The sequence below is a fragment of the Eptesicus fuscus genome, chromosome 17, assembly GCF_027574615.1.
Source record: "Eptesicus fuscus isolate TK198812 chromosome 17, DD_ASM_mEF_20220401, whole genome shotgun sequence".
NCBI classification, from domain to species: Eukaryota; Metazoa; Chordata; class Mammalia; order Chiroptera; family Vespertilionidae; genus Eptesicus; species Eptesicus fuscus.
The window spans coordinates 17927663-17953756 of NC_072489.1; the positions used below are offsets into that span (position 1 = coordinate 17927663).

The 26094-nt window shown below is 47.8% G+C and overlaps 1 protein-coding gene across 1 annotated transcript in view; it reads left to right on the forward strand.

Moving 5' to 3' along the window:
- The first annotated feature begins 249 nt into the window (after positions 1-249).
- PSAP (prosaposin) overlaps positions 250-26094 on the forward strand; it is a 31329-nt gene continuing 5484 nt past the window's right edge. Inside the window, exons 1-8 of the mRNA XM_054728838.1 lie at positions 250-343; positions 16109-16242; positions 17848-17922; positions 18419-18544; positions 19490-19690; positions 20078-20221; positions 21444-21500; positions 25822-25947. Coding sequence (XP_054584813.1) covers positions 304-343; positions 16109-16242; positions 17848-17922; positions 18419-18544; positions 19490-19690; positions 20078-20221; positions 21444-21500; positions 25822-25947 — 903 coding nt within the window. The 5' untranslated portion in view covers positions 250-303. The remainder of the gene's footprint in view (positions 344-16108; positions 16243-17847; positions 17923-18418; positions 18545-19489; positions 19691-20077; positions 20222-21443; positions 21501-25821; positions 25948-26094) is intronic.

Here is a 26094-nt window from a genome sequence, read left to right on the forward strand (position 1 = left end):
CAATAAAAATATATTATATATAATCCCAAACATTGACTTATTCAATTATTAGTTTTTATTTTGACTACCCCTCCCTTCTCTTCCACTACCCCGTTCTTCTCCCTCCTTTTCCCTCCCATCCTCTCCCTCCGCCCCTTCGCGCAGGCGCCCTGCGAGGCGCTGAGTCAGGCTGCGGGAGGGCTGGGCAGGCCCGGGCGGGGCGGAGCTGGCGCCTGCGCGGTAGGCGGCTTCGGGGCTGGGCAGGTTTATATCCCCGAGATCAGCTGACGCCCTGCATTGCAGACTGCGGAGCCCGGCGTCGCCATGTACGCCCTCTTTCTTCTAGCCAGCCTCCTGGGCGCGGGTAAGACCTGGGACCCCCCAGCCTGGGAGGGTGTCCCCAGCGGAACGTGGCCCTCGCGTCCCTGAGCGGCTGTGCCCGGCCTCGCCTCTCGGGTCCCCTTTGGGCTTGGCGAGGGACGCGCACTGCGCAGGCGTACGCGCCGCGCCGGTACCTGCTGCGCGGCGAGGGGCTGCGGGAGTTGGCTGGGAGGCAGGCGGCGAAGAAGCCCCAGGCCGGCCGCTGAGGGCCTGGGGCCGGGAGGAGGGGTGAGGCGGGCGGCATCTCCTTCAGGGCTCCAGTTGGTGCCCAGGGCGGCTGGGGCGGCCCGGCCCTTCCCCCCCAGGCTGCCCTTCCAGCTATGGGGGTGAGCCCGCCCGCAGCCGCAGCCGTGTTGTGCTCGCGCTGGGCGCACGTGATGGAGATGGAATGGGGCCCCATCCAGTCGGACACACTGGCCCTTGGCCTCAGTTGCCCCAGTTTTTAAGAGCATTGAAGTTGCAGGAGGCATAAAAGCCCACTATACCATCTTGTGTTGATGCTTATCTTTTCGTGTATATATTCTTGACCCTACATCTTGAAGATGGTACGGGGTGTTTATGATCCGGATGATTTTGCAATGGAGCCCTCATTTCACATGCTTTCAGATGTCTTTGCACAGCCATTGGCCGGTTTTAGCAGTGGCCTACATTTGGGGAAAACGTAAGTATGGGAGAAGTCGAGCACATGAGTATTCGTACACCTGTTTATTGCCCTGAAATAGGACTGGTTGTTAAAATCATTACAGGCTCCGAAGGCAACGCCTGAGTACCGGCTGCACTGTCTTCCTGGAATTAGAAGGGGCCCTAGTGCCCTCCCCGTGTCACCTGACCTTCCCTTTCCCCTAATTCTTGCCCTCACATCTTAACCCCATTTAAATCATCACGGTAAAGGGAAAGTAGTGAGATTGGGTTACTTAAAAGACATTTCTGTAGTTTGATAGTGACAGAACCAGGTTTCAGTTTGTAAGTGGATAGTTAAGGAGCCAGATTTTAATTTATATAACACTGACTTTTAAGTTACAAACAGATTTGGGTGTTTTCAGATAATAGCCCACTGAGGGAAATAAACCTGATCTTTAGGGCCAGCCTAAATTTCTCTTTATTAACTATGTAATTTAGGGTCTAGCCTCCGTTTTAAGTATCATGTAGCCATCCAGATTTCAATAAACTAACAAAAGAATTAAGAGGATACTTCTAGATGAAGTAGGTTGAAGGTGTTTTTCCTCATGTTCGCTTTCAGCAACTCACAAGAATGTGTTCTTAACCTTAAACCAAGCTCTTAAACTTGTTTTACTTGTAGACGATGAAAGGTGAACTGCTTATAAAGAAAGATTTTTGGTTTTATAGTCCCTGAAGAAAATTTATTTCTCGGGCTGATACTGCTTGTTATTTTATGGTTGGTGTAATAAACAAATGCTAGTCTCTAAATTTTCTATACTGATTGAGAACAGTCCCCCTGCGGGGCCTCCCCCCCACCCCCCATTAAACAATTGTTCTTAGGCAGTGAGTCACACCTCATGAGACCTTGAAGAGGTCTGAATCACTCAAACACCCTAAAGGAACTGAATTGATTTTTTGGAAATGTAAAATTCTCTGGTTGCTATGGGAAGATGGTTAACCAGAATATTAACTAAGCCAAGAGGCCCGCTTCCCTGCACACTTGGCTAAGTGGGAGTGTGCTGTAATGGCCTTGCTCTAACCTTGCTGCCAGGCCGTTAGGGTTATGCCAAGGTCATGCCGCTAACACAGTGTACGGATGTATTTTAATAAACACGGACTTGCCTTGACAGCTCTGGCCATACTTTTTTGGAAATGTATTTCCAAAGTTTCCAGTAATATTAATGCTGTTCGTGAAGGAGCTTCGTGGCTGCGGCCGCCATCTGCTCCCGGAGGTGCTTAGAACCTGCCGTTCCAACATGGCGCTGCTGTGTGGAGTACAGTGTCGTTCTGAATCTGGAGAAGCTTTATAGGTTGTGTTTTGATAATGTCCTCGTGGTGGAGACCTTTGCTTTTGAGTTGTTTTTCTACCCCTCTAGTCCCTCCTTTTCCCTACCTGAAAAATAAAGGGAAGTGATGGTATGCCGAGAGAATTGGAGAGTATCTGATCTCCCCACTTTGTAAGGAATGAAGACACCGAGGCCCTCAGAAGTAACTCCCAAATCACAGGCCACTCACCGAGGTCAGGATCAGAACCCAGGGCTCCCTCAGAAGTAACTCTCCCAAATCATAGGCCACTCACCGAGGTCAGGATCAGAACCCAGGGCTCCCGATGCTTGCTCTTTCCCTAGCCTTCCATCAATACTAACCTCTTAACTTTTTACAAACGCCCTGGGTTGTCATTTGCCCTCAGGAAGCATACACATTTTAAGTGTATTACTTGATGAATTACCACAGGGTGAACACCCCTGCATAAGCAGCCCCCAGGGTCAAGGAGTCGAGGGGGAGCAGCACCCAGAAGCCCCAGGACTGTCCATTCACTACCCTGTTTGCTTGCCCCAAAGGAGACAGCTTCGTTAGCTTTTAGCGCCGTAGATGTAAGAACTCAGCTGCTCTTTTTGAACTTCTTATAAAGGAATCTTACAGTAAGGCCATATGGTTGGGTGATTCCTCCAGTGGAAAAGGCTAGTTCAGTGTTAATGTGTAAAAGCACGGAGCATGGTGTGGTACTGCCCTCCGAAGCCAGGCTGCCCCTGCTCCTGGCACCTGTGGAATGGCTAGCCAGCTGAAGGGTGTTTGCCCCACACAGGCAGGGAGGCTCTCTAGGGATGCTAGGTGTATTGTGAACAAAAACAGGGTGTCCAGAAAATGTGCACACACTTTTAAGAGCTGATAGCTCAATTTTGAAAAGGAAATGTATTTTAATAAACACCGCCTTTATAATTCAAAGTATGTACATTTTTGGGGGACAACCTCTGTATATTCATTTGATAGCTGCTGCTGTTTATGATGCAAGACATGAATTTATGTCATAGTCTGCTGAATATCAACAGAATTCCAGTTCTCACCTGCCAGGAATTTTGGATAAACACCCTGTTTGTCAATTTTCAATCAGTAATCAGTTTTACTGTGAAGATGTAATTCAGGAGGGTTTATTTGTATTAACCAAGCAAGGATTTGGTAAGTGCTTGAATTACATTTGACAAGCTGTATCCTGTCCCTCCTGTGAGACTTGAAGGGTATATTGGATTGCGTGATCTGGGTTTTTCTAGATTAGGGAAAGGAGAACTTGAACTTGCTCCTCCATTTTCTTGGTATTTGAAACTATGGAATGCCAGGCCCGAACTTGACAATGGGGAAGAGGAAGGGCAGACTGGTTGTTGTTGGGGCAAAGGGGGCGGGGGTGGGGGGCGGGTAACCACCTAATAAGGCATGGGAAGCTCTCAAGGCCAAAACAAGCCACTCCTGAGCCATGGCTTTTGGAGGCCGTCTTCGACCTTGGGCATTCTAGGTTACAGACATCAGGCTCTAAGCCAGTGATGGCGAACCTATGACACACGTGTCAGCACTGACACGCGTAGCCATTTCTGATGACACGCGGCCGCATGCCGAGGATGAAACATTTGCTGCTCCTGAGGATGAAACATTTGCAACTAGCGTCTTGGAGTTAGTTTTTTCCTCAAAGTGACACACTACCCGAGTTATGCTCAGTTTTTTGGCGAAGTTTGACACACCAAGCTCAAAAGGTTGCCCATCACTGCTCTAAGCCTTGCTCTCTGGATCCTATTTGGTTCTGCCACCAAAAAGGAAGGTCTAGATTTTCTTTTCTTTGTTTAAATTGATTTTAGAGAGAGAGGAAGGGAGAGGGAGAGATAGAAACATCGATGAGAGGGAGACATTGATCGGCTGCCTCCTGCACACCCCCTACTGGAGATCGAATGGGAAACCTGGGCATGTGCCCTGATGGGGAATTGAACCAGCAACCTCTTGGTGTATGGGTCGATGCTCAACCACTGAGCCACACTGGCTGGGCTAGATTTTCTTTAAATCAACAGAAGAGAATGCTAATTACCTTGCCTTTTTTTTTTTAAAAACAAAAAAACACACACACCATTTTAAAACAATGATAAATATAGTGATTAGGGTGAAGAATTTAACTGTTGCAGAAGTACTAACTGCTTTACTTTTTGTTCCATGAAGTTCTAGAAAATAATCTGAATTATGCCTTGTGTAATGGCCTGTGCACTGAAAAATAATCTATCCCAAGTTCATGTTTCTTGTGGAATTTACAATTCGTTATGCTGAGGCTGAGATGGTAACTGTGGAGTAGAAGTTAGACTATCACATTGCTGACAGTAGCAGTGTACCCTGGGGCAGGTTACTTGAACTGCTTCCTTCACTGTAATAGTCATTCCTGTCTAATTGGGTTGCAGTGAGGCTTTAATAAATCACTGTATGACAGGGCTTAGGTAGGGAATACCAGAAGGTTTTCTGCTGTACCAGGAGTGAAAACAGTATCGTGTTTGTCAATGTCCTTGTCCCACCAGCACAGTGACCCTTCTCTGCCCTTGATTTTGTAGTATCTCCTGCTGTCTTGCATTTCAAAGGTTGTTTTAAGTTTAATAAAAAAAAAATTAAATTGCCATAAATATGTATGCTGGACATAATTACTGGGCCAGGAAAACAAACCAGGGTAGATAGCAGTTAGGAGGGAGGTGGGAGTCTATCCTATAGGCTGCCAAACTCGGTTTTTATTAGAGCAGCCAGCAGATCAGGGCTGGTTCCTGGTAACCTGAATTCTCAGGTTCTAGGCCTCTTGTTACTAATTGTGATTCCTAGGGTAAGTCTGTTTAGCCACCACCCACCCTTTGCCCCATCTCCCTCCGTAGATAACCACCCTCCTGGAATTGGTGTTTATCATCCTCCTGCAGGTCTTTTTTTTTTTTTTAAATTGATTTCAGAGCGGAAGGGAGAGGGTGAGAGAGAAACATCAATGATGAGAATCATTGATCGGCTGCCTCCTGCAGGTCTTATACTTTTATAGATACAATGTAACCTTCATCAGTGTGTGTAGTATTGTTTTGGATATTTAAAAACATTTTATAGCCCGGCCTCTCAGTGACCGAGCATAGACCTATGAATCAGGAGATCAGGGTTCATTTGATTCCCAGTCAGGGCACATGCCCAGGTTGCAGGCTCAATCCCCAGTGTGGGGCATGCAGGAGGCAGCCAATCAATGATTCTCTTTCATTATTGATGTTTCTATCTCTATCCCTCCCCCTTCTTCTCTGAAATAAATAAAAATATATTAAAAATATTTAAAAATTTTTTACAAATATTGTATATGTTCTAGGGTTAGTATTTTCTTGGCTAGTGAGGTTCATCCATGTTGATAACGTATAGCTGTTTCATTTTCACTGCAGAATAATATTCCATTTATATCATACTTATACTCCATTCTGTTGATAGATATTTGGGTTATTACCATTTGTTTTATTTTTCTGTTACAAACTGCTATCACTATTCTTGTGCACATGGACAGACATTTCTTTGGAGGATATACCTAGGAACAGAATTGCTTAGTTGTGGATTGTACATATTTCACCTTAACTAGAAATGTCTGGGTTACTCTCTAAAATGATTTTGGCAAAATATGTATTTTTTACTTGAATCATTAATACTTGACATCAAACTTTAAATTTTGCCAATTTGAAGAGTAAATGGTGGTTTTTATTTGCATTTCTGCTTTTATTTATTCTTAGAGGTCATTTCATGCTAATCCAGATACTAGATCCTATTACTACCTCGTTAAAAAGAAAAAAAACTTCAAATATTGGAATAATTTGAGATTTACTGAGAAGTTACCAAGATAGCACAGTGAGTTCCTACATACCCTTCACCCAGGTTGCACTAGTGTGCACATCTTATAGAACCACTGTACATTTGTCAGAAGAAATTAACATCAGGACAGTATGTTACCGACTGCAAGCTTTATTTGGAATTTATCCATTTTCTCACTAATTGCATGTTTCTGTTGCAGTATCCAACCCAGATTACCACATTGTGCTTAGTGCCATATCTTCTTACTCTCCTCCTACCTCCAGCTGTTTAAAGTGTAGCTGCAGAGTATTTCATGGTATAGATGTGTCAGTTTAGCCAGCCCGAAGTGAGATGAATTCTAATGACACTTCTAAATTTTAAATTGAGTTCTGGCTATGTTTGGATAGATACTGCTTTTGAAAAGAAATAATTTACATTGTAGGCAGAAACTTCGTAAATAAGATAGAAGGAAATACTATGGAGAGTCCTTTTGGCCAGTCTTGTGGATGTCGCTTATCCTTCAGCAGCAGGATGGCACGCTCTCCTGCAGGGTCACATGACATCTGGCCCTTGGCTGCCTCTCCAAGCTCTCTTCTCCCTCCTCCCGTCAGGTCAGGGCTGCTGTCAGCCCCGTCGCCTTACTGTTCTCAGAACCGCCGTATCCTGTACTCTACTGTCTGAGATGACCAGGCGGTGCGCTCCCTCCGTTCAGGTCTCTGCTCAGGTGTTGCCTAATCAGATTCCCCGCTGCTGTGCCTGCAGGGGCCAGGCCATCCTGCCCTAGTCTTGCTCTTCTCTGGCTTGGCTTCATTTCTCCTCCTGGCACTGGCCACTGCCTGGCATTGTGCTACATTTATTTGCTGTCTTGACCCCTTGCTGTATCTGCAGCATGTACAGCAGTGCTCGGCACCAAGAGCTCAGCATTGCTGACCGTGGTGTGAGGTGTAGCCATGTAGACTTCAGCTCAGGAAGTGCTGGTGGGTTGGTGTGCAGGACACTTAAATGTTAATAGTGCTAAGTATCACAAGTAAGTAAAGCATTTTCTTTTATTTACTGACATCAATTTTAAGAGATCGTGTTTAGGAGTTGACAAATCAGAGGTGACTTCGGGCTCAAGTGAACTTCTGACGTTTCTAATAGTTCATGTCCAGGTTAGAGGGACCCCTAAAACGGTGCAGGGGATTTTAGTGGGTGGTAAGGACACAGGAGTCCAGCCTGATTTACATACCCCTGGTGGCTTTGATTTGAGATAAATCTGAAAGAGGAACCAGTTATAAATTGAGGAAGCTATTTCCCCTCCTTCAGGTTCCAGAAGTTGGTTGTTTGTAAGTGTTAACTCAGTGGTTCTCACGTGCTTCATTTTCAGGAGCCTTACGTACTCTTAAGTTACTGAGGGACCTCAAAGAGCTTTTGTTTGTGGGGCTGTATCTATCGATATTTACCATCTTATAAATTAAGCTGACAAAATTTTATAAAATCCTTTCGAAATAATGATGAACCCATGACATTTAATGTGGTTTTTATGAAGTTTTCCTAAGACACAAACGTGTAGGGAGAAGATTGGCTTGTTTTACAGTTTTGCAATCTTGATAACACCTGGCTGGATTCTCAGCTGCTTTTTTGTTCAGTCTGTTGCAGTGTCACTGTCATAGGCCTCGTTTGTGAGTGAACGAGGGAAAAGGGCAACTTCTCATGGTATTAGGAGAATTTTCACCTCCTGGAGCCCCTGAAAGGATCTCTGGGACCCTCAGCGTTCTCTGCACCACACTTAGAACCACTGGTGTAGCCGATGTGTGGGAACTACAGGCATCGCAATACCTAACACAGAGTTAATTGTGTACCCAGCATTGTTCTAAGTGCTTTTTTTTTTTTTTTTTGCTTATCATTGATTTAATCCAGAGCAACTGCCTCAGAATGTAAGTCAAAAGTGACGTGTATAGTAGACACATATGTATCTGAAACTTTAATTCATAAACAATCACGTGGGGCAAGCCTGTAACACTGAATTTCCTTAGTGGGGTTTGCATAAAATCTTTTTTAGGGTATTATTCTTCTACAAGTGTTGAGACCACCCTGCCATTTGGCAGGGATGGGGTGGGGCCCGTGCCAGTTTCAGGCTCACTGCATCAAATCCTGAGCGGCACCCTGGGCTGGGTCTAGAACCTTCGACCCCTGCCTGTACCTGTTCACTTGACTGGACCCTGCTAAGTACTGCCAGGGGCCACCTCTTCATGGTCCACTTGTGGCATCGCCTTACCTGAGGTGACTCAAGTTCACCTCTTCATCACCTGGTAGGATGGCACTTTGGAAGAAGAGCTTGGCTCGCAGGAGTTTATATTGGACTGGAGCACTCCTGAATGAACAAATAGGATTTTCTCTTTCCCAAATTAATTATGCCACATGATACGACTCTTGTACAGTATAAGAAGATTGCATTCTTGTCCCTCAGTGTCTCAGTTATTGCACAAGGTAATTTGCCTGAGGACTCTGTATCCTTTCCCACGTAGATTTCTTGTCTTAAAATGATCTGGCTTGTGAGGAAAATTAGAAAAAGCAAGGCGGTAGTGGGAGAGGAGAAGCAGGGAAGAAAGAACCTTTGTCTTACATAACAGAAATAATAGCTTATCTGGGCCAGAGGTGATGGGATGGCAGCCTAGCTGAGCAGGTGCCTTATTGCCATGGATTTCTTGTGATAAGAGGACTATTTGGACCTTACTTTCTCCAGTTCACGGCAGCGGCCTCTGCAGGTGTGCTGTTCTGAATGATTAAACGGGCAGTGTTTCTCTTCTGCTCTGCAGAATGTTTTCCAAAACCACCTTTGCTGTAGAAGGTACTTGTGACACCAGTTCTGATCAGGTAGCCCATGTTGCTTTATCTCTTGCTCTTAGGGGATCTGAAATGTCTGACTGCAGGGGACCTGAGGTAGCTGCTGGCCCTCCTGGGGTTAGCCTCTCTTGGTTTCCTAGCAACGTGCCTGTTGCCATGGTGATACATTACTCAGAGGGCAGATCCACTGCCTTTGGAATATTTGCTCTGCTCCTTGGTGCTAGGAGGCTGCATGCATTTTCTGTTACCCTTTCATTGGTAGCTAGACTTGAACAGCATCTAGTATGTGTTTCCTAAAATATGTGAAAGGAAAAACATGTGTTGTATGGCTAAAATAAGACAGACTGACTTAAGAAATAGAGCATAACATACACCTTCTAGGAAAGGTCTTCTTCATTGTGAGGTTGCTTTTCAAAATCTTCAGTAGTTACATCCTATACCCGGGCTTTTAAATAGCCTCATTGGAGGCACGTCTTAGTAAAGACTTCTCATTTGGAGACTGTTCTCGTGAATGAGGTAGATGATCAAGCTGGTATGTAGTTAGGCTCAGGTTTGCCTGCAGGCGACAGAGACCTAGCAGGGGGGGGCTTAAATACGATAGGCTGCTCCTGTGTCATAGAGGGCTCAGGAGCTGGCAGTCCAGCGCGAGGCTGGTGGTTCTCCCAGAACTCGGAGCCTCTTCTAGTTCCGTGCTCTGCATCCTTGAGGTCTCGCCCCTCTTCATGGTCCATCATGATTGCTAAAGGTCCAGCCATCACGCTTGTCTTTAAAGGTGTGGTCACCTCTGCTAACATCCCATCAGCAGCACGGGGTTTCCTGGCCGGAGCATGCTGTGAAAGCGACTGGAAGTAGTTTTTAATCGTGGCAGCTGTGTGAGTAGCTGTCTGTTGTTCCTTTGACAGGACTGAAGAATAGATACAGGGAGCACCTTGCCGTCTCTGCCACATTGGGCAGTAATTGTTCCCCTGATACAGACTGCAAAGTTGAACTATTTTTTTCTGACTCTAAAGGTAACAAGGGGGAAATTAAATTATGCCCCAGAATAAAAATGAGAATGTGAATGCCTCTCCTTGGTCGTCCTTCCCCTCACGCTCACCGTCAGCAGTTATGTACAAACACTTGAGCTTCGTAGCTACTGGGCAGTTTCTCATTCATCTTCACAGAATTCCCGAGAAAAGGCACTCCTAGTTTCCACAGTTGGCAAGTAATTGTGGTGCAAGTAAGTTGTCCGGGTCTTGGTTTTAGAGGCCAGCAAAGCAGAGGGTTCACTCGGGTCTGTCTACCCCCAACACTCAGGCAGCAGTCTTGTTGCCATGTTGCCTCCTCACCTTTCTAGCCAAGGAGAGGCTTCTAAGGTGGGTTCCAGAAATAATGTGAACTACGGCAGCTTGATCGGGATCAGAGGAAAATCGGCCTGTAGCTCCAATTTCATGAATTGCGGAAAGCTTTTCACCTGTGGTGCTGTGGGTGCTGGCTGGCACCTCTCGTTCTTGCTCATGCGGGACTTCCTGTTAAGCACCTGGTACTCAGTATGGGCTCTTGGGCTCATTACAGTGTGGCTGCGACTCCGGGTCTTGAATTTAGTGCCAGCCGCTTCGGAGGTTGCTGGGATACAGGGCAGCGCTCCAGGTCCTTGAGCTGCCACTGACTTACTTCGGTGTAAACAAGTAGAAAGCCCGATTCAGCTGATTGTGGAGCACCTATTCTGGGCAAGGTAGTGGGTCAGAGGAAGGTCCTGTTGCTACCACAGATGATGATGATGATGATTATAATGATGGCATTTTAAAATACCAGAGAGATGATGGTAAGGGCATAATAGTGGGGAGGGATAGTATTCTGGTGCTTGAAAGTGCGTAATTTTATCTTGATTCTCACAGTTCCCGGACACCAGTGGTTTTATCTTCATTTCACAGAAGAAAAACAAGCTCTGAAGTACAGTGCATTGCTTAGGGTCATTTGGACAGGACTTGGAGCCAGATCCTATTTCCTTCTCAGTGTGCCACGTTTAATTAGGAAGGCGGGCAAATTGCCTTAGAAGGCTCACTCTAGACTCCAGGTTTAGTTCCTTTTCACCAGAAGTCTTCCTAGGAGCACCTCACACACTCGGCCCGGCCCAACTCGCCCTCCTCCCAGGCTCCTGAGGTGTTTTCCCGGAGCTGCCACAGAGCCGCGGCGCGGCTGGCCCGCTGTGGCAGCCGTTCTCCATACGGGAAAATTCCATTGTAACCCGTGTTGGGTAAGTGACCTACCTGTGGGATGAATGGCTTACTTTCTCCTCGGCCTGGAGAGTGAAAAGGGAACAGAGCCCCCACCCCTTCCCCAGGGAAATCGAGTGAAGTCTTAAAAAGCCCGTCTAACAGCCGGAAACTTGCCTGCAGGTCTCCGGTCTCTGAAACGCTACGTTCTCTCAGTGCAACCTGTCAGAGTTCGGCCACTGAGGGCCGCTGCCAGGCCTTTCCGCTAAGAAGCACAGTGCTCGACTCACTGAGCAGTGTTCCTGTCTTCACAGGACAGACACATTTAATCAGACGCCTCCAGGGGTCAGGCAGACGTTCTAAGAACTTCCTTAGAGTTCAGCATCTTACCTCAGAGAAGGAAGTTGGTATCTGGGGGCAGAATGTGGGAGGGCGAGAATAGAGATGAAACCTCTGCTGGCAGCGTTTTGAGAAATTTCTCCACAGAACGTGGTTTAGGGTAGTTTTTATATATTTGGTGTGTATGCATCCTGAAAATGTCCTTTGCCTCACTATTTAAGAAGGACGACTTGTAGCTCCTAAAAGGTCTCTGGCCTCGCTCGCCACTCAGGATCCCTCTTACACAGAATTAGTGCCTCATGGGTTGGGCATTTTGTTTTGCTTGGTTGCTTCTGCTGTTGGAGAGCTCATCACTTAACGAGGGAAGCCATTCCCTTTTCATGTGCCTGGGATGTTAAGTGTGTTCCTTACCTTACGCTGTGGTCTGCCTCCCTACCCTCTGCTCATTGCTCTGAGGTCTGGGGTCAGATCACACGGAACAGGTCTGCTCTCATGTGGTAAGTAGGTGTCCCACACCTTTGACAGTGACTGTGCACCTCCAGAACATTCTCCCAGCTGAACACTCCAGTCTTCCAGGGAACTCGGGAGTGGTGTCACGTGCCCTCACCTCCCGACCCGCTGTGCTTGTCACCCTTTCACGGGAAGCAAAGTACGCAGCTGTGCCCTGCCCTTCCCGTGGCCTGTGCCCTGCCCTCCACGCGTGTTGGCGAGGGCAGCGCAGCTTCTGACCACCTCCATCCTTGTTGGTTGGTTCTTGCTAAGCCTAAGACAGCAGTTTTCAACCTTTTTCATCTCATGGCACACACAAGCTAATTACTAAAATTCTGTCGCACACCAAAAAGTATACTTTTGCTAATCTAACAACAACAAAAAAAATAGGTTTAATTTTGATTGATTTTTTTAAAAAAAGGATAATAGTAATTAACTACCCTTTTTGCTTCCAAGTGACTTTTTTAAAAAATTAGGAACTCGTGGTTGTACATAAGGATTTCTGGTACCAAGAATTAACCAATCAGATCCACCCTTATTATGTGACATGACAGATAAAATGCAAGTCTATTTACATTTATGGTTCAAGACAGGGCATTCGCATGGAAGGCTGTTGCGTTGGCTGTTGTCACTTTTTAATTTGACAATCTAAGGCAGTGGTCGGCAAACTCATTAGTCAATAGAGTCAAATATCAACAGTACAACGATTGAAATTTCTTTTGAGAGCTGAAACCAACTTCTGTGTATGGGCCACGAAGTTTCAATCGCACTGTACGTGCGCGCCCGCACGTGGTATTTTGTGGAAGAGCCACACTCAAGGGGCCAAAGAGCCGCATGTGGCTGGAGAGCCGCGGTTTGCCGACCACGGATCTAAGAGAAAAGAGGTCAGTGCCCCTGACTGAACGGTCAGGCATTGCATGTTTTAAAACTTGCTGTGGCACCCCGGTTGAAAATCACTGGCCTAAGAGACTGCATGTTTCAGTTGAAACCTGTGAGTTTCATTTTCCCGGCTCTCGTCGTCTTTTGGAATTTTTTGGTCAGCCTGTCAGCCCTTGCTGCCACCTCTTCTGGACTGGACATTTTGGAATGACCTCTCCTTGTAGTTAGGAGCCTCCTCATCTGAGTCTCCAGTCTCTCTCAGTCTTCTGCCCCATCGTGCCCCATCATGCCCGGCCTGTGAAGACACACGTAAGCTATTTCCCACAGGATGGACTCATCACTCGGCGATGAGTGTGCCAGATGATGTCTTCCCCACGTGCCCGCGGGCTGTCTTTGCAGCCTGGCCCCGCCACCCCCCTTTGCCCACTCTCGAAAAGACAAAGGAGAATTGTCCCCTTTGACGAAGAGAACTGCTCTGCCTCGGAATGCTCAGCAGTTTCCCCGTGTCCTCTCCACTTAGCCAGTCTGATGTCTCCATCTTTTAGGCGCCAGTTCGAATTTATTTCAAAGAAGCCACCTCTAGCTCCCCGAGGCAGGCAGTGTCTTTGCTGCTTTGTGGATGTGGCCCCTGCTTTTCTGTTTTGCTTTAGGGTTTGTCCCTCCCACTTCGGGGTCAAAGTGCACACACCTGTTCAATTTGTTCTCCCGAGGGGAGGTCTGAACTTGGCCCAATGAGTGGAGTTGGTAATGCACTTCATCTCAGTTGCTTTCCCACTTCTGTGGAGAAAAACCATGCTTGCCTCCCGAGCTTTCAGTGCACAGCTGGGGTTGTGGTGCCTGAGAGCCCCCTGAATTGGTGTGAGGATTTTGTGTATAAATTTTCTGGGACCCGGCCAGTGTGGCTCAATGGTTGAGTGTCACCCTATGAATCCGTAGATCACAGTTCGATTCCCAGTCAAGGCACATGCCTGGGTTGTGGGCTCAATCCCCAGTGGGGGGTGGGTGTGCAGGAGGCAGCAGGAGGCAGCTGATCAATGATTCTCTCTCATCATTGATGTTTCTATTTCTCCCTCCTCCTTTCAATAAAAATATATTTAAAAAATAAATGTTCTGGGGACATGTCCCCCCATATTCTGACCCATTATTTGCTTCCCTCTCAGACCAGCTCCCCAAATGAGCACCTGAGGTAGCTCACTGGTGTCACCAGGCTTGTGTTTCAGCCTCGCCTTACCGATCCCGAGGACACGCAGTTACTTCTCTGTCAGTGTGCATTGGGTCGTCGTAGGAAATCACATCTGCTGTGCGCCACTGCACTGCTGGCTCACTGAACTTTCCTGGGCCTTCTGGGAGCTTAGTACTGTTTCGAATCTGGCACGTTTTCCCATGGAAACCAAATTTCAAACCACCAGCTTTTGGAATGTGGCTAGTTGAGTGTGTGAATTGGTTGTGGTGGTGATTTTGCCTCCCAAGGAGCAGAGAAGGCTGTAACCCGGGCAGCAAATGAATAATGCATTTGCTGGTCTCTGGACGGGTGCATGCAGATAACTTGGCATGAGCTTTATGCGGGACCCGTGACTCAGTCTGTGTGAGTGGTTTGTGGAACTGGAGCTTTGGTTGAACAGCTAGTAATAATAGCATTTCAGTTCTTTCCCTCCCTTTCCTGAAAGGCGAGCACCTACTGACCTAACCTATGTTGTGTACTGTGTGTGCGCGCGCACCTGTGTGTCTGTACAATTACCGTGCCCTCTCTCAGCTTGCAATGTGTGCATGACTCCTGAGGTTGTAAATCTGTTCTTTAGGTGGCTGTGTGGTTGTCTTCTCTGACCTCTGTGCTGTCTGCTGGAGTTTGCCCCTGTACAGTGGTCCATCTCCATGTAGCCTGATGTAATCTGTTGTTTCCTAGTGAGGTTTTCCCATTTTCAGTTTCACAATCAAGGATACCATAGACCTCTTTTAAGAAACAATAGGAACTCTTAAGGTAGTTTATAAAATAAGTTTTTTGAAAATTATACATACATAACATTGGGAGTTTAATAATAATTCAGCTAACCACCCTGCTTTGTTATTCTTTTCTGATTTTTGTATAATTCATATAACATATTCTTGAATTTTTCTATTATACATTACCTTTATATTTAATAGCTACTTAATATTTTAATAAGAATGTCATTAGTTTTTCTATTTTTGTGTTTAAGTTGCATCTACACTTTTTAGTATTGTAAATTAAACTAAATATATTTATGCATATCATATTTTACCTATTGAATTGCTCAATTTCTTTGAAATGTATATCTAGATGTGGATTACTTTTATGTATTTTTGAAATATATTTTTATTGATTTCAGAGAGGGAGAGGAGAGAGAGAAACACCAATGATGAGAGAGAATCATTGATCGGTTGCCTCCTGCACGCCCCACATTGGGGATCGAGCCCGCACTGGAATCGAACTTGGGACCCTTGACTGGAATCGAACCTGGGACCCTTCAGTCCGTAGTCCTATGCTCTATCCACTGAGCCAAACCAGCTAGGACTAGAAGTGGATTACTTTTTAAAAAATTAGTTTTCATTGACAGTATTACAGCTGTCCCTCATTTTTCCATCCTTTGCCCCCCTCTACCCAGCAGAAGTGGATTACTTTTTGATAAGACGCTGTACACCTCGTTTTGAGTGGACACGTTCACTTTGATATGTGGTCTTGCTTTTTTGCTAGTAAACTTGTTTATGTGCAAAAGCAAAAACTCATGCCATTAGGTTTGTAAAGAGCTTTTTCTGTTAGAACATTAAGAATCATTATTCTGTGCAATAAGGATCTGAATCTTGGTGTTTTTCCCTATAGATTAAAAAACACACTTTGGCTAATTTTCATTCTACAGAAGTTAAAAACCTATTTAAATATCAGTCTCTTGTGATTTCTTTCATTGCATCATGACATGTTTATTTAAGGTATAAAGACTAAAAGGTCTGATACTCCCTGGTATGGCTTACAAATAGTCTGAGAGGAAAAAAGTGGACCAGATATATTCGTCCTTCCAGCCTGTGGCTTACCTGACAACGCAGCTCCTTGTCTGGGTGTGGTGCTCTGGTTGGCGTTGCTTGTAGCTGGGCGAGGGGCCAAGCTGGCGTCCTGCTAAATGCCGGGACTAGCTCACCCTTAACCCTGGGTAAGCAAGTGCGGTGGACCTGTGTGGGCAATGAGCCACTCCTCACCACGGTTTTCCTTTATTTTAACTTCTTTACTTATTCTTTAACGGTTTTCCTTTCAGCTGCGGCCAGCCCTGTCCTGGGCCTGAAAGAATGCACCAGAGGCTCAGCAGTGTGGTGCCAGAACGTGAAGACGGCGGCCGACTGCGGGGCCGTGAAGCACTGCCTGCAGACCGTCTGGAACAAGCCGACAGTGGTGAGCGCCCTTAACCGTGTGCTCCCTCCCTTTGTGGCGCCTGTAACCACTGCCGTTTGCAAAGCACTTTCTCTCGCCTCCTTTTGTTTGCTCCTCACGGTGACCCTGCCAGGGAGGCAGGGACCTGTAGGTGGGTGTACCATTCTCACTGAGGGAATGGAGGCTGGAGAGGTCCAGGTTCCATTCCCCCAAGTCTCTTGGTGACAGAGTTGGACGAGTTCCTCCCATGTCCATACTCTGTGTTCCTTGCTGCCCTCCAGGCCTCTGTGCAGGACCCACCTCGCCACCCAGCTAGGGACCAGCAGGTTCACAGCCCCCGTTCCCAGGGGGGATTCAGACCCTAGAACTTTAGTAGATATTTAAGATTTTATTTCCAGCTTTAATCTAACTGCCTTTTTTCATCCAAACAATGTTAAATATAGCATATTCATGTGGGCTCTTAGCACACATGGGGGAATACTCTCAGATGACAAACCTCAGTGTGTTCTTCACGTGACCCGAACCTTCCCGGGAGGCCCCGAGCTTTGCTGGCTGCACCAGCAGAAGGTGCTCTTGGCTCTCTCTGGGATGTACCTGGTGGTGCAGGCCAGGTTTGGCTGAGTGGAGTTCAAGTTCTAAAACTTGTCAGTGGCCCGTAGAACTTGGTAAGAGAAAAATAATTAACACCGCTCTTTAAGGAGTATTTTCTGAATTCACTGGAAAACCGCCCTCGTGGCCACGGTTACTTTCAGATTTGGTCTCTAATTTGCTTCTGATCTTGTTTTTAATACTGCTTCCTCTTTCCAAGTTTAATTGTGTCAGGCGAGGACTTTAGATCCTTCTCTTGAGCGGTGTCATGAACGATGCCTGACTCTCTCGGTGGCCCCGAGCACGTGATTAGCCTGACCGGTTGGTTTCTCTGAATGCAGCTGAGTTCACAGGTGTTCCTCAGTCTCGGCCAGACGCGTCACTTCCTTCTTCCTGGGTCGAAAACAGGTTGATCTCAAATAGGGCGCTCCCCAAGAACTCTGAGAACCAACCAGATTTCCCGTAGTCCTGGCCCCGCGGGGCCCCGGGTGCCCACGCCCATCAGAGGACTTGTCCTGTCCCTAAGCTCTGGTGGCGACGGCTTGCACTCAGACGCAGCACTGGCCGGGAAGAGGGAGGCCGACGGAGTGTGGGTAGCCGCGCCAAGGGGAGGGCGCAGACGCACCACGTCTGGCTGGGGCTGGCTTCGCTGCCCGCCCCCGTAACTCTGTGGTGCTGGTACTGGCCCGTGATGTTGCTTTGCCTTACTGATTTTCTCTGGTTCCTGCTGCTCTGATTTCCACCTCACAGAGCTGTTGTGAGCAGTAATAGGAAATGTGACTTGTCCTGTGCACACTGAGTAAGGTGCTGAGGGGTAGAGGGTACGAGAAAAGGGTGTCTGCCTGTAGAAGCAGTATTCTGGTCAGTCACTCCTAATCCTTCCTCCCTGGCGTCCGAGTGCTTCCTGTTCAGGTTGGGAACCAGGATGTGCCTGTGTGTCAGATGTAGCCATGGTCACGTCCCTGGGGCTTTCAGCTGTGTGTGGTGCGAGTTATGTCCTACAAATACAGATCTCTCCCTCGTGTTCTTTCCTCTTAGAAATCCCTTCCCTGCGACGTGTGCAAAGATGTCATCACCGCAGCTGACAACATGTTGAAAGACAATGCCACTGAGGTAAGCACCACAAGTGTGTGTGACTGAGTGGTGGCCTGGTGGCCACACGATTGGTCGCTTAAAAGCTGTGACTTGGGAGGGGAGGGGGGTGTCTACCATGGAATGGTCTAGGTCCAGGTGGGATATAATTAAGTCCTGTGGGCCACATACTGCTTCTGGCATAGAAGGCTGTACAAGAACAGGCCGTGGGCCCTAGCTTGCTCCCCCTGTCCCCAGGTGTTCAGTGCCCAAGTCGATTGGATTTTGTGTCACATGCTGTTAACCTTTGGGTCCGTCTGGCTGTCTCTGCTCTCTGTGCCTATGAGACTGCAGCCTGAGGATCTGCTTCTTGCCCCATTGACGCGACGAGCCACGGCTCCCACCCCCCGGCTCCCAGGTCCCCTTCCCTGAGGGTTGCTGCTTCTAGCTGTCACTCTGGGAGCTGTCGAGGGCCTCTTGCTCTCAGCCCGTTTGTAGAAAAGTGCACACTGACCTGCCCCTTGCCTGTGTCCTCTAGCAAGAGATCCTCGTGTACTTGGAGAAGACCTGTGACTGGCTTCCTAAGCCGGACATGTCGGCCTCATGCAAGGAGATGGTGGACACCTACCTCCCAGTCATCCTGGACATGATTAAAGGACAGATGGTACGTGCTGGAGAATAGGTCTTCCTTCAGGCAGTGCTGGGGTCCAGGGAAGTACCAGACCCGGAGAGAGTGATTAAAATGGCAAGTCCATTCATACCTGTGGGCTTTCTCAGCCTCTTGACTACAGTTCTAACATCCAGAATGGCTCTGGCACTGCAAAACACTCAGCCTGTAACTTCCAGGGCTGGGTAGGGTACAGGGAATGCGGCTTACAGAATTACTGAAGGGGAGTAAACTGGCATACATCTCTAGGTGCTGATTTGATAACTCCTGTGGGATCTTTTGAGCAAGCAATTCATTTCATTTCTGTGATTTTTATCCTAAGGAGTAAGGGAATTTACTTGTGGGTTCAGCTACAAGGAAGCTCAGTGTTCATTTGATAATATCTGCTGTGTGTGAACCATGTGCCAGAGGTTGGGTTTTCAGCAGTGAGCAAGGAATTTGGAAAGACCCTAGCAAAGAGGAGGGGCTTACAGAACTGAGAGGGCCACTGTCCCAAGGTGGGAACATGTGCAGCAGGAGGTCCCTGGGTTTCAGGAGGGGGTGCCATGATTATAGGTACCTTTTTGAGAGGGTTTGGTCTAGATCCCACGCATTGGAGCTGAAAGGGGAAGCTGGCAGAACAGTCAGGCGTCAGATGTGCTGGAGGCAGTGGAGATGGACAGATGCGTAGCTTTTAGAGGATGAATGGACTAGACTTATTGAAGGAGGGGCTGTCTTCCAGGTTTCTGGCTTGAGCTGCAGGGAGAATGGGGCTTAGGCCATTGCTGAAATAGAGATGGAGGGGGAGTGGGTTGGCGGTTGAGGCTGAGATGCCTGGGAACTGGGTATGCATGCATGAGGCCAGCTAAGAGAGAAGGAAGGGGGACTCATTCAAAGGCACAGGTGGCCTGTTTCCTTGTCCTCTGGGGAGAGGGTTTCCAGCTGGACTTCCTTCCCCACCAGAGCCAACCCGAGGAGGTGTGCTCCGCGCTCAGTCTCTGCGAGTCTCTTCAGAAGCACCTGGCAGAGCTCAATCACCGGAAGCAGCTCGAGTCCAATAAGATCCCAGAACTGGACGTGGCTGAGATGGTGGCGCCCTTCATGGCCAACATCCCCCTCCTCCTCTACCCTCAGGGCGGCCCCCACCGAGAGTCCCGGCCGAAGGTAAGGCAGCGCTCGCCTCGGGCTCCATTCGGGTTGGATTAGAGTGTGTGCTGCTTGAACTGGGGGCGTTGGCAGCAGCCGGCCTGGAGATGGTTGTGCCATGCAGTTGCTGAAGAACCTGGATATTTACATTAAGCTAAATTAAAAAACCAGGGTTTTTAAAATATGCAACCATTTCCCCCTTCCTATTAAGTTTTACTAAAATCAGTGCCCAGTTGATTTTAAAACTGTCGACAGTTTTAGAGCCTGTGAACACACATTGTTCACTGCTCGGAGTCACATCCAGTGCTGAGGTGCGAGCACGGGAGGCACTTTTCCTAGGAATTGGAATCCTCTTAGTGACTCCAGGAGCGCGTGGTTGACAGCCTCCCCTCCCCGTCTCTGTAGGCCGGTGGGGATGTTTGCCAGGACTGCGTCCAGATGGTGGCCGACATCCAGAATTCTGTAAGGACCAACTCCACCTTTGTGCAGGCCTTGGTGGAACATACCCGGGAGAAGTGTGACCTCTTGGGGCCTGGCATGGCCGACATGGTGAGCCTTGTCTCTTTGTGGGCTCTGGAGACGGGAGTGGGGGAACCCTGAAAACTTCACTTCCTGGGGTATCATTTAAAGTTCATCTTAGGAGCTCTGAGGACAAGATTGTTCAGACAAGTCCCATTCCTTCCAACTAGAAGGCAGCTGGAACAGGTGGTGGGCACTTACAGACGGTGTTGGGTAATTGCCTTTGTATATGTAACAAAACTCGTGGGACAGACGAGTGGAAGGAGACGACTTTGGTGAAGATTTCCTTTTCTCCCAGTAATCACGTCTGTAAGAACACACTGGAACCACTTCCAGCCTGTTTCTAACACCTGGCTGTTGCATGTCAATAATACTAAGGGTGCTCTCCCACAGCCAGCAGGTTGCCGTCCGTGGGAAGCCCCGCGGCTGGCTTGCAGGAGGTTCACCCGGATGCCTTCCTTACCTTGTGAACCTTAGTCCTGTGGGCTCAGAGACTCATTTTGTTAGCCCCACAGGGGGCTTTATTTATTGGGCCCCGTTCACATTAACCACACTCAGGAGATTGGTGTGCAAAACCAAAATGCCAGGTTAGTACCTGACAAGCAAAAAGCCTCTGCTGGACAGGAGCAGGGAGCTGTTGTAACGACAACGTGGGTCCAGGGCAGCCTTTCTGGAGGTGAGGCTCCTCTGATGGCTTGCTCTCTTGTAAGCCTGGAACCTTAGCCTCATGGCAGTTTCTTTGCACATGGGCTTCTCCAGTATGGAGGGCTGTCCTATTCCTCCTGCCTTTCTCCCTGCGGAGGCTCTCCAGTCAGGACCTATTCTCCGAGAGCTGATCTCTGAGGGTCTACAGGAAATGCCCAGATGTTTGTAAAAATAGGCAGGTTGAAAATCATCATAACTTGATTCTGCTGGATTTCAGCTTTATAATTCTGTCCAAGAATGTGTGGAAGGATTTGAAAAGTCATCTCTGATTCCCAACACTCATAAGTTGCTACTCTGTGAGTTTGGGGCAAGTTTGGGGCAAAAAGGAGACTGGAAGGCCTTATCTCCAGGGGCTTTTGGTAAACCTTTTCAAAGCATCGTTTGCACACGTTGTCCTGTAAGGTAGAGATTAACCACATTGCCACTTTCATCTTAATAAAACTTTCCCAGAGCAGACATTTACAAGACTCGACTTTGGGGTTGGAAATGCTGATTTTAGGTGTGTTGTAGCCGTAATTTCACTAACAGTGTGTTTCTCTGTCCCCAGTGCAAGAACTATGTCGACCAGTACTCTGACATTGTTATCCAGATGATGATGCACATGGTAGGTGGCAAGGGACCTTCCTCCTTAGCATTTTTCTTTATCTTGAACTTTGTGATTTCCAGGAATTTTGAAAAGTATATAGTTTAGTTTCCTTTGTTTACCTTTGAGTACTAAACTGGGCTAAAATGAGCCCTTTGTGACTAGCTGACTCTCCAGCTGCAGCTCCCTATCTCCCCTTTCCCTTTCCTAGCTTGACCACCCTCACCACTGCCCTGGCCTCCTCACCTTGTGAATGTTCATGTGCTGTGCCCGTGTGAGCTGCCCATCAGATTTCTAGCATTTGGCTTTCACCCTTGGCCTCATGGGCATGGTCTGCTCGGTAGCTAGGCCAGGCCTGAGAACCGCTGTGTTGCAGCCTCTTAGAGCTGGTCCCACACTCTGCAGCAGTGTTAGCGCTCACTCTTGCCTCTGATGTACCCAGGTGGTGGGGACATCCCTTCATGATCAGAGCTAGGAGGTACCATCAGCTAGCCAGCTTCATGCAGAAAACTGCACGGAGCAGCGTGGTCTGAAGCATCGTTCCTTTGGGAACATGCTCTGGCCTCCTGAGGCCTAACCTGGAGGGATGGAGGGGTGGGTTGCACTTTTTCCTTTCTGTCATGCTTGCTTCTGATTAGTTGAGATTGGCCTATAGTTCTTGAGTTTATTCTCTAACCAGGGACTGTTTGGTAGTTTTATTGGAACATAGCAATGCCTATTTTGCACTACAGCAGCAAAGTTGAGTAGTTGAGACCTTAATGCTCGCAAAACCTAAAAGATTTACTCTCTGGTCCTGCTCTAACCACGCAGACTCCATCCAGTCACAATAGAGGTTATTTGGGATTACTACTCACACTGCACCTTGTTCCACGGCGGCTCACAGAGGCAGCAGCGAGAGTAGGAAAAAGCCTTTGGTGTGACTTGATCTGATTAGTACTTCCTCATAGCTAGCTAAAAAATGTTTCTCATTGTAAAAATTATACTGCATATACATTCTTTGAAAATAGGATAATACTTCCCAAATTGAAAATCATTTGAGGTTTAAGAAAACATCAGTGGGGTCATATTTTATATTCTACAAATTTTGTAGTTTGCATTTAAAAAAATATATATTTTACTGATTTTTTACAGAGAGGAAGGGAGAGGGATAGAGAGTTAGAAACATCGATGAGAGAGAAACATCCATCAGTTAGCCTCCTGCACACCCCCTACTGGGGATGTGCCCGAAACCAAGGTACATGCCCTTGACCAGAATCGAACCTTGGACCCTTCAGTCCACAGGCCGATGCTCTATCCACTGAGCCAAACCGGTTAGGGCAAGTAGTTTGCATTTTTAACCTAAAATTATATTGGTCATTAAATATTTTGTACAAATGATTTTTAAGTGGTTGCATAATATTTCACTGTGCGACTAAAGGTAATTTATATACCCAGTCCCCTGTGGCTGGGTGTTTGGGTTGTTTGCAGGTTTGCCTTTGGATAAAAGGCATGATGAGCAGCTAAATCCCTGTTTTTCCGAGTATAGGTCATTAAAACTGAAATTGCTGAAGCAAAGTGCCAGGCTTTTGATAGAGTGTCAAACCAGCCTTCCAGTCTGGCCTTTGGCCACTGGGGTAGGTTGCTGGGAGACCTGGGCAGAGGAGAGCGTGGCTCGAGTCCCTAACCCCTCCAGGTGTGTTTTATAACACTCTCCCCTAAGTTGGGCGGCCTGTGCCTTGTTCCATTTTGCTGCTCATCACCAACCTGAGGGGAGGGCCCTGCAGGTGTGGTGGGGTTAGGCTTCTGGGGATGAGAGCGCTTCATAATGTGGCATTCTCTGGGGACCTGCTGCCCGGTGTTAGGAACATGATTTGTTGTGCCAGGGTCATGGGACGGTGCACACACAAGCTGGAGGTGTGACCTGTCCAGTAAGGAGGGCCAGAGGAGTTGGTAGGGCCCAGTGTGCACTCAGTAGTAGGAACAAGGTAGGTGTTTGATTTGTGACTGAAGGATGGTTCCCCTAAACTTCTGGTGATATCCTAAACCTCATTAACTGCTTGATCATTGTTTTAATTTTTTTCTTAACTGTTGTGTCCTTTCCTTTCTCTTATTTTATCTCCGATTTCCTGTTTTTTTATTCAACAGCAGGATCAGGTATGTGATGGGGATTTGCTTGGAGTAGTGGTTGGCTGCTGCTTGTAGCTCTTTTGCTCATCCCTTTTGTATGCATGATCCCCTCTGGCAGATCCAGGGAGAGACTGGGGAAGGCAGGGTCCCTCTCCGGGTGTATAGGCTGGCAGGGAGCTTCTGCATCTCTTCCCTGTAACGCAGCATTTGAGGTGGCGGGGGTTCCGTCTCCCCTTCAGGAGCCACACACCCTGAGCCAGATCAGTGCCCAGTGGGCCAAATGCCAGGCCACCAGTAATGATGGGGACCATGGGTGGTCCCCAAGATGCCGCAGCTTCCTGCACTGTAGGCCTTGGGAGCACAGCAGGTCCTCCTCCTGTTTTCCATGCCCCAGAAATGCTGCTCCTGCGTGAACACATCAATTGCAAATAGTGAGCGGACTGTCCCGTCTGCTGGATCCAGAGCGGGGAGACAGTCTCTTGGTTTCGGCTTCTGCCCGTCTGGGGATGAGGTCCTGCAGATCCAGGAGCCACAGCAGACGGCCTGTGAGCTAGGCCGTGTGGCATAAAGTGGGGGATGCTGAGCCATCAGACCAGACTTAATGGAGCCAGGTGCCCTTTTGGGGCTGTACTGAGCATTGCCTCCTTTTGAGCACTGGAACTGAAGATTTTTCAAAGGTTTTTTGAAGTCTAGTGGGAGATTTGGCTGAAATAGCTGAATTTTCACATAGGCCGCCTCATGGAACAAAGCTGATCTGAGACAAAGCAGCCCACTTCAATCTTTGATTTTTTTAAAAAAAATATTTTTATTAATTTTAGAGAAGGGAGAGGGAGTGAAAGACAGACAGCTGCCTCCTGCACACCCCGCACTGGGGATTGAGCTGCTTGTAGCTCTTTTGCTCATCCCTTTTGTATGCATGATCCCCTCTGGCAGATCCCCTCTGACCGTTGACCTACAAACCAGGAGGTCACGGCACATGTCTGGGCTGGTTTGTAGGTCAACGGTCAACCACTGAGCAACACCAACTGGGCTTTTTGTCTGTTTTCAAAAAGGTTGCTCTATCTTTAGCCACATTCTGTCCCCTCCCCCCCATTCTTTTATTTATTTAAACTATATTTTTATTGATTTTAGAGTGGAAGGGAGAGGGAGAGAGAGACACACACATCAATGATGAGAATCACTGATTGGTTGCCTCCTGCACACCCCACACTGGGGATGGAGCCTGCAACCCGGGCATGAGCCCTGATTGGGAATCGAACCGTGACCTCCTGGTTCATAGGTCAATGCTCAACCACTGAGCCACGCCGGCCGGACTTTTCCCCCATTCTTAAAGTGTGCCACAGACAGGGTACTTCAAATACTCTTTCAAACGCCCCCACCCTTAATTTATTCTGGAGCCTTCTTGGTATTTACACAAGGTGAACCGTAACCATGATCTAGCTCTCTTCCCTTCCCGGGCCTCACTGTTAGCAATCCTGCTCCCGCTGGTTTGGTGGTGGGAGGCAAATGCCACCAGGCCCAGAGCTAGTCACTGGTGGCATTTGGTTTACAAAGTATACACACCATGTATACTTTCCTTGCTCTTGGCCATCGTACAGTGAAATGGTCAAGATGTTGTCCAAACTATCTAGTTCTCTGTGGCTTGGTGTCTGGTTGGGAAAAGGGATCAATCTGGTGACTTGAAGGATTCATTAATTTGGGGAACTGGGTTTTCGTTCAACTGTGTTTGTGTAATTGTGAACATAGGATGTGGTTTTTTGAAAAGCTAACATCTCCCCTTAGTGCATCATTGTAAATGGTCCTGCCATCGAATGACCCGGTGTGGTTTTATTTATAACACGTTTGGCTTTCTGTTAGTTTATGAGCATTAGAGTTCCTCCTCCAGAAAGAACATAGAGCTTACTTCCCACTGAGCGCACCTGAAAAGCAGGCTCTAGAGCAGGCCAGTGTCCTTGGGGATGACTGATCACCGTTAACCTCGGGGGTGGGAGTCTTGCTTCCCTGGTTGCAGCAGGGACAACGCTCTGTCTGACCTCCCCCGGAGCTTTGTGCGGCCTCCTCCCCCACATGAAACGGGTCCATCTGCATTTGCACTTGCTCCTTTGGATTTAATATGGAGTTTTTACAGTATCAGCCCTTGACATTGGGAACAGGGAGCTCCTTGGGAGCATAGAGAGTGGGACTCGGGCGGTGGGTGCAGGCCTGTGTCTGACTGCCTTTTCTGTGCTCTCTCTAGCAACCCAAGGACATTTGTGTAATGGTCGGGTTCTGTGAGCAGGAGATGCCCATGCAGCCTCTGGTCCCTGCCAAAGTGGTCTCGGAGAATGTCATCCCTGCTCTGGAACTGGTGGAGCCCATTAAGGTACCGGTGTTACTGTTTTGTACTGGCCAACGCCGTATCGAGTACATTTATTGCCGTGGTTATCAACCCCAGCGCTCAAGGGATCGAGTCTACATTTTAGCACGTCATTCAGATCATTTTCCAGTGCCTGGCTCCAGCCTGATTCTC